General features: G+C 36.7%; 1 protein-coding gene across 1 annotated transcript; it reads right to left on the bottom strand.

The window, feature by feature from the left end:
- Positions 1–2,075: 2,075 nt before the first annotated feature.
- TDO2 (tryptophan 2,3-dioxygenase) lies at positions 2,076–14,153 on the bottom strand (the record flags this gene model as incomplete). Its single annotated transcript, XM_079534230.1, has 12 exons — positions 2,076–2,229; positions 3,041–3,131; positions 3,674–3,753; positions 4,044–4,101; positions 4,221–4,332; positions 5,296–5,403; positions 6,641–6,827; positions 10,302–10,429; positions 11,702–11,772; positions 12,648–12,738; positions 13,677–13,782; positions 14,119–14,153. The coding sequence occupies 12 exons, from the start codon at positions 14,151–14,153 to the stop codon at positions 2,076–2,078; spliced, it is 1,221 nt and encodes a 406-aa protein (XP_079390356.1).
- Positions 14,154–15,134: the final 981 nt, after the last annotated feature.

Genomic DNA, 15,134 nt, shown 5'->3' with positions numbered 1-15,134 from the left:
TTTAATTAGGAGAGGAGGGTGCTAGGAGAGAACACTTATGCTGCCTGTTTTGTCTTTTCTAGCATCTCTGGTTGACACCTCCTTTTTGTGAAATCCTACATTTTTCTCTAAAGCTAGATGAACAGAGGAGTGAAATAGCCACGAAGCAATCTCCAGAGCAGCCAGGGTCTCTGTAATACCATAGTCCTTCTATTTCAGTCTTTCTCCTTTTGTTGGGTAGATAAGACTTCAGAGATTTTTGAAGTAGGAAGGTGTATTTTGAAAAGGGCCTCAAATATGGTAGTCTTCTGAATTAATTTGTTAAAGGGGTAGGAGAGCAAGAAGAAAACCGTATTTAGATGAACCAAGGCCATTCTAGTGGCTTATCATCATCTCTGCCCTGCCAGAACAGAAATGTTTGCAACCCAACCATTCTGTGCTTTGGTAGCTCTCAGTTCCACACTCCTCTTTTCTCTACTTCACAGCTTACACTGGAACAGCTGTGAAACAAGTGAAAAAATTATCTATCATAGAAAAAAAAAAAGTCTGGCTGTAGATAGATGTAAAGTCTTTGCCACCTTTAGAAAGTTAGGAATTACAGCATATTCCAAGTAGAGCAGATTTCCCTACAGAAATATTAAACTCATGTAGGAGAGATTTGCTGGGAATCATCAGGTGGTTCCAGCTTTGCTGATTTGTGTAACTACAGCTGGAGGCAAATGTAACTAGAACTGACAACAAGCATTTCTAAGATGCTCTGACTCTGTCATCTGGAATGCTTTACCCGTGTCCTTTATTGAGCACTGTTACGAAAAGCTTTGAAGCAATTCTATAACTTTTGCACTTGCTGTACCCTGCTAATGATTAGTGTAATGTTTTTATAACAGATGCCATGAATGTTCATCACTGTCTTGTATTGTCACCTTAATTCTCTTTCTAAGAGTCATTATTTTATGTGTGGAAAAAAAAGACCTAAGTGCTAAATGTCCAGTTCTGTTCCCATCTCTAGCAGGCTTAAACTTCAGAATAACAAAAGGGAAAGCATTTTGTGTAATATGACCATACTTTAGCAGATTACAGACAACAAACAGCACACTTTCCTGATGGGATGGGATAAGAACAGCTAAACTTCTCAGTTGGCATCAGAACAATGTGTTTTTATAGCAGTATAGAACATTGAAGGTCCAGCTATGCTTCTGATGTGGTACAACCAAGCCTGACTAGAGCACAAAGATACAGAACTCCTCACCAGAATTTAAGGCCTGCAGAAAACGTGTTTTCCAGAGAAGCATTTAGCAACAGTGCAACTAATGAGAAGATGACACAGCTTTATCCTACCCTGTGGTCAAAGTTACCTCACTTTTATGATGCAACAATTTTATCCTTGTTTCAATGATATTTTGATTAAAAAAATACTCTAAACAGCTGTCATATTGTTGTGCGAATGTGATGCTTGTTTTAGAAGAAGACAACAAAAGAATAACTTGAATACTGCTTTATTTGAAGCGTAAAGTAGGCATTTATCTCTACTATTCTTAACAGTATTTCTAATGAAGGCCTTTATATTCTTTTGTAAGAAAATTCCAGAGGCTTGGGTTTCCGAAGATTCCGGATATTTGTTCAAAATCCAGCTTTTGAAGATCTTAACCTGAAATTTCTTTTGGAACTCTACAGCTCTCTATCATCTTAAGCTGATGAGAATAATTACATCTTCAACTCAAAGTAAATTACTAACAGCCATTAGGTAAACTGACAGATAGAAATATATGTACATATAAGATGTGATGATGATAATCTATATAATTTTTTCCTGTCTCCAAGTATAGATTTTTAGATAAAAACATTCAATTTAGCTAGCCATTAGTTTGAATTGGATTTTTTTCTTTAATAGAGCCTGAATCAGTGCAAGATTATTTTCTCTACAGACAATTAAATTTATTCAATAAGTCAAGTGGAGTATTCAGCTAGTTCTGTCATACATAAATAAATATTTACACACCCACGCTGATGAGACAGTTGCTATAGTTCAGGAATAGTATCAAGAATAGTTCAGGGTGAATGTTCTGAAGTTCTTCGCAGCAACCAGTCTAGATGGTTCAGTCAGAGTCATCACTGCTAAAATAGGAGCTGTCACAGTATTCTGCTGTATAAAGGAATTTATGAATCGTTGGATTCATCTTTGGTATCCAGTGTCTTGGCACTAGAAACGTTGAAAGATTGAACAAATCCACAAACACCTTGTACCTGTCACTGAAAAAGACAATTGGAACGATTGACGTTGCTGTGCATGCCAGCAGAAGGGCCACAATTTTGAAATCCTCAGGTACCGTACCCTCACATATTTAATAATGCTTCTGCACTAACCATTCTTCTCCTTAGTATTCCAGAGTTTAAGTTCAGTTCAAGGTTCAGTCCTAACTGTCTCTAGGGCACAGCAGATAAGATTTAAAGGAGCTACTGCTGCATCTTTCTGCTGAAATGCTCAAAATTTTGTCTAAGTTCTGACCGTTCAGGGAGTTCTGTGCTCTGTTCAAAACCATCCACTAGAAAAAGAAAAGACAGTTCCTCTGTTCTTTTAAATTCCTTCTCTGCTTCATCCAACAGAAGATGTTCCTGATTTTCACCTGCACAGCCAGAGGGTATTAACTAAGTTTATGTATCTTAGTTTATACAGTTAGAGGTCACACTAAGAAATAAAGAAACTCAGTTGCACAGCATGTGGGATTAACTTTCGTCCTGCATCGCGTATTAACTTGGGCTGGAAAGCACACAAGGTAAACAATATTAATGCTGCATTATTTCCTATCACAGTAATGTCTAATCCCTTGACTGAGAATTGTAAATGCACTTTGCATGAGTGATCAAAGCCCTTTGCCACAAAAGACTTAGAATTCACATGTATCAACCTGCTAAGTAAATGTGCAGCTTGGATGGGAAATGCTCAGTATAGTCCCAAAAGAGGAATGATGGCTCTAACTTTTAGTGAGCTGTCTGAAATCTATCTCCCAGCAGTACAACATCCATGAACAACACCAAGGTAGGTAAAAGGCATTATTCTTACCTCACTGTTGAGCGCAAGTACTGGTAGCCTGATGATCCTCCTGTGCCAGCCTTACTGCCAATCATTCTGTGCACCATGCAGACATGGTTATCTAAACAGTGCATACAAAGGGCATGGCACATAGCCAGCGTTAAAAAATAAACAAAGGGTCACATCAAGGTGAATACTGCATTATCAGAGGCTACAGAGAGATGAGCTACTAGATCTTCAGCAAGATAGGAGTTAAGTATGCCACTCAAGTCAGCTAACATAAAATGATTATTAATACAGAATTAACGCATCAATTTGTAGTTATCTAAAGGTAGGTAGATAGGGAAAGGTAGGTAGGTAGATAGGGAAAGAGCAGAAGGAATATTTCCATGTGAACAGTCATCACGATGAAGTTTTGGGAAAACATTGCTATCCCTAAAAATCTTTCACTTAGCTTAAAACATGTCATGAAAGTGATAGCTTTACCTATCACAGAGGAAGCTGCTCACCTTTCCTCTTGGCCAAAGTACAAAAAAAAAAAGTTATTTTTAAAGGACAAACTCAGAAGCTCAATGCTAAAACTCTAGGTATGAGTCTCAGAACATGAAATAGAACAGTTTACTTGAATCAAAAAGAGTATCTCAATAAAAGAGTGCAACTTACATCTCCATTTTGTCATGAGTACGTCAATATCCATAAGAGAGGTGAGAAGCTGAAATGGAACCTGAAAGCGGGGCTCCTCTCTTGGAAAACGAAAGAGAGAACAGTAAGACCTCTCATGATGAGCTATATATTTCTAACTATCACTTCAGCAACAAAAGACACTCAACATGTGTTTTTTCCCAAGCTGGTATCGAAATACCAGTAGATATTCTAACAAGCACTTTAGCCAATTAAGTTTTAATCTGTCTTTTTCAATTCTTGGTTGGAAAATGCTTTAAAACTTTCTAGGACACTTTGGATAACAGTTTGCTTCCACCTTTCCAGCTGCCAATAAGCACTGAAAATACTTTGATACATCTTATAACGTTACCTGTAGAAGTAGATCATTAGGGCACCCTTCAGAGCTTTATAAGACAGTCTTCTTTCTCCTGCAAAATACAGATATCTTTAGTTTGTTGCTGGTTATCCTGAAAATGTAGTGCTATTGTGTGATTATTCTGTATTTATCATATTTAAAAATTGGAATGTGTATATTAATATACTCTACCTTTACTAAGCAGGTGTTCATGCCGTTTTTCATCAAATAATGAAAGTAATATATCCTTCTGCTTTTGAAATTCGGATAACAAGTCCTCTTTTTCTTCTGATTCTGGTTTGGCCTTTGATATTTAAATCAAAAAGAAGGTTGGTTTTGGTTTGTTTTTTAGAATTCAGTAGGGAAAAATCAGGCTTTTGAATGACCCATGATTTAACCTCTATTTTCATCTAAACACTCTGTAAGTTTACACTTTAAGTGTAAGAACTATATTGTCAAATAAGGTGGGCAAGTCACTGAGTCACTGTTCTTTAAAAAAAAGAAAGAAGAAAAAAAAAAGAATTACCAGAAATTGTGCAATTAAATACAACACAATTCATATGAATAGATGTTCAAACAAACTAACATCACTTTTCTTAGAGGCTTCAGAACTAAGCTAATCATAATTTGAAGTCTAATTATTTTATTTCTTAGTTTTCAAGGCAGAAACAGGACGTTTTGCACAGCTATGGGTTAGAAAACTTAGCTAGAAAAGCTGGATAAATCAGAAAGCTGTAAGAATATTTTCAGGAACTTAATATATTCCTATGTTATACTGTTTCTTCCGTTTAAAAATGTACTTGTTATACCTATAGGCTTTACAGCACTTGGGGATATTTTTCTTGCTTCTTTGCCAGTGTGATTCAAATGGTCACACAGCAGCTAAGTGCCATGTACTGCGAAGTAGTAAAGGTCAGTATACGGTGACACTCCTTACTTGTAGGCCCAAACTTTGTGGAGTTTTACTCTGAACTTCAGATGCAAGCATTCAAGGTGACGGTTTCAGTAAGATTAATTTTCTTCCTGTGATACTTTCCCTTTTCTTTTGTGAAAAAAATAATCCACATAGCGCATGCTTGAGGTGTTCCTAGATGTCAAATTATAGACTTACTGAGATTTCCTGGTAGCATTTGTGATTTTTATGCTTCTTGCAAACACTGGCTGCTGAAGATTAAATGAAGTGAGAAACCAGGAGTGGGCCAAAATGCCAATTAAAAGAACATGATTTCTAGCTGTCTCTGCATATAGTTGGATCAACAGAACATACCTGTACTATGGCAAATTCCTCTTCCAGTCCTTTTAAAATATTCACTTCAAATTGGCCCCAGAAATCAAATCCTTCTGCCTCAAGTCCTGGAGTTCTTTCCAGCCATGCCTTTAACAATAATAATGTGTTTAACTATTCATAATGAAAACACAATACTCTAGAATTACAATTTATAGCAATATAAATTACACTGCTATAGTTCTGGTTTATTACTCATACAGGTGCGAATTACTGGAGTAAGGATGTCCACATGGAAGATTTGTGTCTGTATAATGATGCCATGCAAACACACCTATAGGTTACAAGTTAAATTATCAGTTAGAAGATAAATGCTCTCTCGTTAAAACTCATTCCCTTGTAGACTAATGAAACAATGTTATTCCACATATACAGAATAAACTAAGATAAATCTCAGAACGAAAATATAGAACCATCTGCTAGTATAGCCAGTTTTTATCTGATCAGCATGAATACTGTTCACACCATCTGACATTAGCTTACATCAGAATGTGTGATGTAGATGAAAGATGAAAAGTCACACATAGCAGTTTCAGCAGCCTCTTTGATTTCCTTTTAACAATGGTAATGAAATAAGGAGAAAGACAAAATCTGCATGGTCAAACTCCTTTTAAAGATAATTTTATTCAGCTCCTTCTTATCCAAAGACAACCAGGAAGAGAAGGAAATTTACAAAGATTTCTTACCCATTCTGCAGCGGGTGTCATCGAATGAAAGCATGGAGAATAATTTTTTCATAGAGACATAGTTGTGTTTATTGAGGTTTATACTACATTGTTCTTTAGAAGTTTGCATGTGAAAAGGACAAGGGAGTTAAAGAAACTGCCATGTTTGAGCAATGCAGTTTTCAGTCAAGGACATTAAATCAAGGTAAGTTGGAAAGAAACACTTGTTGACCTTTTTTCATTTTCATTTTGGGTTAGCATTTTTTGTTTTCTGGTTTTTTTTAGCCTAATACTCCTCACCAACATTGGAATATTTTAAAATTTTTCTTCTATAAAGGTTTGTAGTTATGAAAAACAATGCAAGTGACCCGATACATTAATATTTGTAGACAACTCGGATTTCTGCAATGCCATTTACTATTTACTATGCTAAGTTATGTTTTTCAGACAAGAGTAACAGCTGGGAAAAAAATAATCAGTTGGTTTCATAATGGCCAGCTCTTTCATACCAATTTTGATAAGAATTCAAAATGTGATTTACTTGAAACCTGTCAGCATTGTTGCTTCTCTCAAGGAAAAAAGATTATCACTTATAACAGCGAAGGACACTCTCAAGGGAAAGGGTAAAACATTTAAGCAAGGTCTCAGCCAAATATTATTACCTCCACAAGTTGCAGAAGCGTTGGTTCTTGCTCTGATTTCAGCAGTAGTTCATAATCCTCTCCCTTGAAGTTATCACGATAATGCCTTCTGTTATAGGGGACCCTCAGGCTTTGGGGAACACCAATCTTGTTCTCTAGCAAACGAAATTGCAGGCTCTGAAAACCTGAGGCCGGGCTTAAGTAGTCTCTTTGGGAACAGAAGAGAAAAACATAAAAAAAATATAGGATATTATTTTACCACCATGGAGTTCTTTGGTTCTCAGCTAAAGAAATAACTGTGTATCTCATATTTGAAGAACATCAAATAGATAATTGAAAATTTTGGTATGCCTGCAATTAGGGGGCTAAAAAAAAAGGAAAGTTGATATATCGGTGCATATACAAACATACATATACACACATTTATATTGTGTTTTAAAATGGCAGCTCTGTGAATGTGTTTCACAAAAGAGAAATTAGTGAATATCATTTTCTTTCTGGACAGCAGAAGTAGCTTTTGCCCCAAATAAACATCAGAAAAATTTCAATATCTCTAAAGTGCCATTAAATGCCTTTTAAATAGACTTGTCATACCTATGAACAATTGATATGTATGAAATAAATAAAACCTACTAAATCTTTTTCAGAACGTTATTCTGAAGGATTTATTAACAGGATTCTTTCTGGGCTGAATTGTGTGAACACAATAGATGAATATATATATTTATTATATATATATTATAAAGTCATTATTATAATATATTTAATATATATTATAATATATAATAATAACAATATAATAATTATAATATATTATTATTATTATTATAAATATTATTATATTTATAATTTAATAATATAAAATTATATATATATAATAAAATTGATCTGGAATCCCACATTGCTAGGTAGTTGTAACACACTCCAAACTGCAAATAGAGGAGTTAGAAAAAACAGGTAATATATCTGTTTTTGTATTTGCTTGCTTCATATTACATATTACTGTATGTTGTTGAAAAATCAGAAGCAATGATTCCTCAGAAGATTAGCAACTCATGTATTTCTCCTGCTGTAGAAGACACAGATGTTCCAAACTTTCAGTGGAAGCCAAGTTGTATTTTTATGTGCTTTTCGGTTAGAGAGCGCTAAAAGACAGGGGAAATGGTACTAAAGCAATGCAGAAGGGGGAGGGATGCTGGAAAGCACTAAGTGCACGAGTCAGGCAGGTCAGGGACACAAAATGGAGTAGGAAGACAGATGGTGAATTGCATATGAAGCTGTCAAATGGTAGTGGAAGGAGCTGGTTGTGAGATAAGAGGTAAGAAATGCCAAGTCAGAAGTGAGGAAAACCAACTGATCCCAAAGATGGTCCATGCAGAAGGCAGATGAACTACAAACAAGTTGACCCAGCAACGTGTTGGGCAGCTGAGAGCAGAAGTTCTTGGAGAGGAATAAGAAGAAAGCAGCATTACTTCAGACTCTTGAAGCAACACTGGGAAGCTAGGAAATACTGTCTGCCCAAGACAGTATAATGATGTATTTGACAATATATAAAGAGTGCACTTCTCTTACCAAACACTTTCATGATTTGTCACAGAATATGGCTGCAACTGCAGTGGTAGGTTTCAAGTAAATTGTTAACAGAACCAGGAAGCATTTCTACTCTTCCTGCTGAAATTTGAATTTTATTATTATTATTATTATTATTATTATTATTATTATTAAGTCTGAAAACATTTAACACAGCACATGCAAGCATCAGAAGTTAACTTGTATTTCACTGCAATGTATGCTGGTCTTGCAATCAAGCTCAGGTTCTTAGTTGACTTTGCTCAGTAATGCTATGTTTACCTCTGACACACATTAATTGGAGAGCTGGTCACAAGAGATACAGAGAAAGCTGAGGTCCTTAGTGACTTCTTTGACTCAGTCTTCACCAGCAAGGGCTCTACTCACACTGCACAAGTTGAAGAGAGCAAAGGTAATAACTGGGAGAAGGAAGATCCACCCTCTCTCAGTGAAGATTAGGTTCAAGATCATCTAAAGAACCTGAAGGTGCACAAGTCCACGGGACCTGGTGAGATCCATCCATGGGCTCTCAGGGAGCTGGCAGATGAAGTTGCCAAGCCAATTTGAAAGGTCAAGCCATTTGAAAGGTCATGGCAGTATGGTGAAGTTCCCAATGATTGTTAAAAAAAAAAAAAAAAAAAGATCCAGGGAGCTACAGGCTAGTCAGTCTACCACTGCACCTGGCAAGATCACAGAGCAGATCCTGTAGGCCCTACTAAGGCACAAGAAAAATAAAGATGAGGTCATTGATGGTAACCAGCATGGCTTCACCAAGGGCAAGTGACAAACTTAGTGGCTTTCTGTGATGGAGTCACAGCATGAGCACATAGAGGAAGAACAATTTATATCATCTACCAGGACTCGTGCAAAGCATTTGACAGTGTCTTGCACATCATCCTTGTCACCAAATTGGAGAAAAATCAATTTGATGGATGGACCACTCACTGGATAGGGAATCCACTGTCTAGATGGTCACACTCAGAGACTTGCAGCCAATGGCTCAATGTCCAAGTGGAGATCAGTGATGAGTGGTGTTTCTCAGGGACGGGTGTTGAGAGCAGTGTTATTTAACATCCTTGTAGGTGACATGGACAGTGGCATCGACCCTCAGCAAGTTTACAAATGACACCAAGCTGAGAGGTGCAGTTCACATGCTAGTGGGAAGGCATATCAACCAGAAGGATCTGGAAAGGCTCGAGAGGTGGGCCCATGCCAACCTTTTGAAGTTCAACAAGGTCAGGTGCAAGGTTATGCACCTGGCTCAGGGCAATCCTAAGCACAAATACAGGCTGGAATGAGAATGACACGAGAAGAATTTGGGGTGCCAGTTGATGAAAGACTCAGCATGAGCCAGCAATGCACACTTGAAGCTCAGAAGGCCAATTGTATCCTGGCTTCCATCAAGAGAAGTGTGACCAGCAGGTAGAGCGAAGTGATTTTGCCCCTCTACTCTGCTCTTCTGACACTCCTGGAGTACTGCTCCCAGTTCTGTGGCCCCCAACACAAGAAGGACATCAAGATGTTGGAATAGGTCCAGAAGAGGGCCATGAAGATAACCAGAGGGCTGGAGCACCTCCCTTACAGGGACAGGCTGAGAGAGTTGGCTTTTCAGCCTGGATAAGAAAAGACTCTGAGGAGACCTTAGAGCAGCCTTCCAGTACCTGAAGGGGACCTAAAGGGAACTGGGAAAGAATCTTTAAGGACATGTAGTGACAGGACATGGGGGAATGGTTTTTAGACTGAAAGAGGGTAGATTCAGACTAGATATTAGGAAGGAATTATTTACTGTGAAGGTGGTGAGGCACTGGAACAGGTTGCACAGAGAGCTTGTGGATGCCCTCTCCCTGGAAGCATTCAAGGCCAGGTTGGATGAGGCTGTGAGCAACCCGTTCTAGTGGGAGGTATCCCTGGCTATAGGAGGGGGCCTGGAACTAGGTGATCTTAATGGTCCCTTTCTAACAAAGTATTCTATGATTTTGTTCTCACCCTGTTGAGCAAATCAGGTACTACAAATTGCCAGGGTACATGCAAGTCCTTGCTTAAATTCACAACCAGCTCAAAGGATGAGAGTTACTACCCCATGCATTACTATGGAGAAATAGTAAGTATTTACCTGAAATCAAAAAAGTCCAGTGCAGTCATGGTTTCCAAAACTGAGAACTGTTCCACAAGTAATTTCAGAATCATTGAAATTCTGTTCATTCGAGTAATAACCTTCAGCATATTCCTCTCATCTCTTACCTTAATAAGAAATAAATATAATGACCCAACAGAAAGCAGTGTTCGCTTTTCTATTTATTTCACATCTTTTCACCGTTATACAACATGATAGCTTTCAAGTCATTTTCCACGTGGAGCCCCTAACAGCAAAACAATCTCATATTGAATAGACTCTGATTTTAACTGAAAGTATAATACTCAATCTTTTAAATCCATTTTTCCTCTCACTGATTCCTATTAACTCAATCCTATTTTTATCTCTGAGACCAGGGCAAACAACCAGAAAATATCAAGCTATAAAAATGAAATATGAAAATTTTTTCCTTAATAGTCTTGCTTTGCTATTAACCTTAACATTGACATTTCAAGTTTTGATTGTAAGATAGCTTTCATTTATCATAAAAATAAATAAATAAAAATTATTCTATTAAGAATTGATTACGATCAAATACATTTTGATACAATTTTAAGAAAGCCAAGAATATTGTGACTGCAGAGGACAACAAAGAACATTTTCATCGATCATTATAAGGAAAAAAGACTCCTCCTTTCTGAAATAAAGTCTGGTCTACTTCAAGTTTTTCTTCACATACACAAACTCAGGTTGTTATTCAAGGTATTACATGCAGTCAGCATTTTTCTGTGAGCATTTTAAGTCAGGAGGGTTCTCTTGTTATCAATAGTTATGACATATGTGTATATGACATTTAGTGTTGGATAAATGTTTGGACTTGTTTAAAATACTTCTGTTATATTTGTCATTTTACAAAATTCTCATGCAATTATACATAATGATTTTGATTATTGCTCTTCTGTTGGATTTCACAATACACTGCTGCTGCAAATAGTTTTGCTTTCATGTAGCAGATACTGGAGTTCAAAAATTCAAACAAAGGTAGACACTGACAAGTCAGTGTAAATAGACCTGTTAGCCCATCTTCAGTTTTGCCTCCAAGCGTGACTTATCTGCAGTAAAATATACCCAAATTATCTTCTGCAATTTCCCAGTACTGGTAGGAAAGTATGAGAGTATTTTGGCCAGTGAAACTGGTCTTGGAGAGGCATCTATGCAAAAGGTGAGGAAAATGGATTCTGTATCCGTGCACACTATGAGGATAGAAGAGCAATACAGCCAATGTTTTTTTTCTTTTGGCTGCTGTTCAAAAAAAAAAAAAAAAAAAAAAAACAACAAAAAAATAACAACACCAACCATATGTAACTCACATACATCAAGCTGGGAGGCAAAGAAAGAGGAGTCCTAATTTTACCAGAATGAATATTTACTTGACTTACATGTCCGTTCTGGAAGATCACCCGAACAGAGTCCAACTCCCACAGAATCTGCTTAAACCAAAGTTCATAAGCTAAAACAATAAAGCCATTGTTAGCAACAACTTCAGCATTATTTTGTTGGGTTTTTTTCTTTTTTTCTTCACAAAGATGAGGAAAAATTCTTACTTTCTGATTTGAAGTGAATAAACTACGTTTACAACGTCGGGGTATAAAAAAGTGCTGATATGAAGAAGTATTGCCGTTTCTAGTGTGTTGTCCATTACCAAAGCTATTCTATGAAGTAATCTAGTATCAAGAGCATAAACAGAACTTTACGAAGCGTACTTTCCACATCAGATAATAGATGTACAGAACGTAGATTACAAGAGGGGAAAGTGAAAAACTCAGGTACAACACTTCAGCAACCAGGACAGTGGCATCCCATTATAACCCCAGAGCTGCTCACAACTTCAATGCTACAGGTTTCGTATCAACAACAGGAAAGTGTCATTCAATCAGTGCCTGCAAACCATGTGGATAAGAGCAGGTAGGGAACATCTAACCATTGTGCTGACTTCTAATGCCTCTCAATGGGTAACGCAGGATTGAAGTTTCTGAGAAACCACAAACCAAAATATATAAAGCTTGCCTACTATAAACTGCTTAGCACCCTATTACTCAAGCTAGGAATATTTTCTCCACCTGAATTTCTCTAGAAAGAGAGTTTCCAAACTCTTGATTTCCAAATCTGAATTTTATAGTTATGACTTTGTAAGCATAGAGTTCATTACAGCCTAAAAAAACATCCAGGGATATATACAAATACAAACACACATAAAAAGACAGAGTAATTGCAGCAACCAGGTGAAAAATGAAAACAAATTACACATAGCACTTGTCAATGTTAAGTAACTTCCTGCAGCAAGAATGCCAAACCACCATTGCTCTAATCCTCTCGCCTGCTTACCTTGATGTGTCACAATAAAAAGATGCTCATCGTGGATTTTGTTTCCTTTCTTTTCGCTCTGTAGCTCTTGGGCATTCAGTATTTTGTTCAACTTAAAAATAATAATAATAAAAGACTATTTGTAAAGTTATCAATTCTTCTATTAGACACGGTGTTCCTACTGTGTAGGGCTTATATTTAAGGCAAAATAATAATAATAATCCAGTTTGTATGAGAAGCTAAAATAAATAGTTTCTTTATAATTAAAAAAAAAAAGAAAATCATCTGAAATTAACATTCAGGTTCATCAAGTGAAAAAGTTTGGAAAAATCATTTTAAGATTTTTGAATACATACATAAAAAAAGGAGAACACAAAATACACAGTGCTTTCTCCAGATCTGATATCAATACTGACATATTCAGTGCAAGAGACTTCTGATAGAAAATTCTGTAACTGTATAATACGTAACTATGCAAGAGCTGTGATTTGAGGCTGAACTAGTTATTTCAGTTCTGGCATCAGTAATTTTTGATTGAGTCAAATTCATTATCTCACAGCTGCTTTAAAAGAAATCTTTGCAAGATTCTGTATTATATGTCAACAAATTAATTGCTTGTTCACAAGCACAGAGTAATTCCACTCATTTCAGTTCTTGCTGTCATGAAAATAAAAGCAAATGTCTAAGTTGTCTTATCACTTCTAACATTTTATTTTTACATATTTCTTGATTACTTCTGGCTGTGTTTTGGGTGGTTGTTGTTTTTTGTTTGTTTTCTTTTCATACCCTACATTACTGGAATGTAATTTTCCAACCAAACATTAAGGAGTTTCATGCAATAATTTGGGGAAGTTGCACATGGACGCCTGATTTGCAGAAAAACTGCCAACTATCAGATCAAATAAAGTACTGTGCTGCATCGCTTCATGGTTTAGGTTTGCCAGTACAACTAACTACTGCCAGTGCATGACTGGAAGAAGTGCCAATCTTGTGTCCTTACTCAAGTCTTCCAAGCATCCAGAACAGTAAAACTCAAATCATTACACTTACTTGCAGGTAATCTCCATAGATAAGCCCACCTTTGCTGGCTTTATTTATTCCCTCCTGCGATTCGTCACCTTTCTCATCTTTCAAAGATAGGTTGCCAAATTTATATCTGAGAAGAAAAGCAAAAAAATACGTAAGCTATTTAATTAAAGGACTATCACTATATCTGTCATTTCATTAAAATTCACTAAAATTCAAATGATGAAAAAAATGAACTACTAAAGCAATCTTATGAAAAAGAATGCACCTGACACACACCTTGTCACAGCAGTAATAGCTATTGCATTAAATCTAGTTCATCACACAGCCCTTCCCTGAAGGTTCTCATACTCTCTTCCCTTAGGGATAGCTATAGCAGTCTATTTACAGATAATCATTAATCCCTCTCCAAAATTTACATTAACTTTATATCTTTTAACACAGAATAAAGACAATAGTAACTCACAAGTATTTGTTCCCTGTGAAGGGGCACCCACTCATGGTTCCAGGGTCCAAACTCACTTAGCTGTGCTTTGGGGAAAAAAAAAAGCCAACTCAGTTAACCCAAATGTGCTGCAGCTGCCTTATATGTAACCTTATCTCCCTCTGTAGACCAACCCTCCCAAATCCTCTTAGCTCTCTGCTCATCTCTGCTGATCAATAATTACAGAATTGTCATGGCACAAAGGTCAATAAGTTCATGTGGTTTTGGCTCTCTTATGTTTTGTTTCAAAAAAAAAAAAGAGTGGCTGGGATACTTGCTTTTTCCCACATGACAATTTTTGTGCACTTTGCTGTGTGGCTTTCCCTGATGGAGACCCTGGCTGGTGTAAGGGGTAAGTCAATGAGAAGTCTGCATGTGAATAAAGATAATATTTAATTCAGAGATTGCTTAGGTGGATTTTTAACATGCAACCCCTCATATCAAAGCATTGGTATACTTCAAACTGTTAAAAAAAATGAAACATGAAAAAGGAGAGGGAGAGGAAGGAAAAGAAAGAAAACTGATACTTCCATGGAAAACTGTACTGTTTGTAAAGGCTTTCAAGCAATGCACTTATTTTCAAAGTGGGCACACAGATTCAGTAAAACAAGTAAAAGAAAAATATGTGCATGATACTATTCCAGAGGTTTAATTCATTACAATTTCTTGATTTTATTTCTTCCTGCAGAAGTTTCACTCTCATTTGTTGACAAATGTTACTCAATTCTGTCTAATCATCAGCCTAACAGACTATGAAGTAACGTGTTACCAGTGTGCGCTTCTTTTGTACCTGCCAGCCTGTTCTGAAAGAAGTTAAAGCTCAGTTTTTCTGTAAATAAAGTTACAGGGACCCTGTGAACCCAGGCCATTTACTCTCATGCATCGTGCAGTGGTATCCGTGTGCTGGATTCAACTGTTCCAGTCATTTAAGAGTAGATGGACAACAAAAAAATATGTGGGTCATGGGATATATACCCTGCTAACTCAGATGCTGGATG

This window comes from Tetrao urogallus, assembly GCF_951394365.1.
Source record: "Tetrao urogallus genome assembly, chromosome: 4".
In the NCBI taxonomy this organism is placed as follows: Eukaryota; Metazoa; Chordata; class Aves; order Galliformes; family Phasianidae; genus Tetrao; species Tetrao urogallus.
The sequence above is the reverse complement of the archived record's forward strand: the minus strand, read 5'-3'. Positions and strand labels throughout refer to the sequence as shown.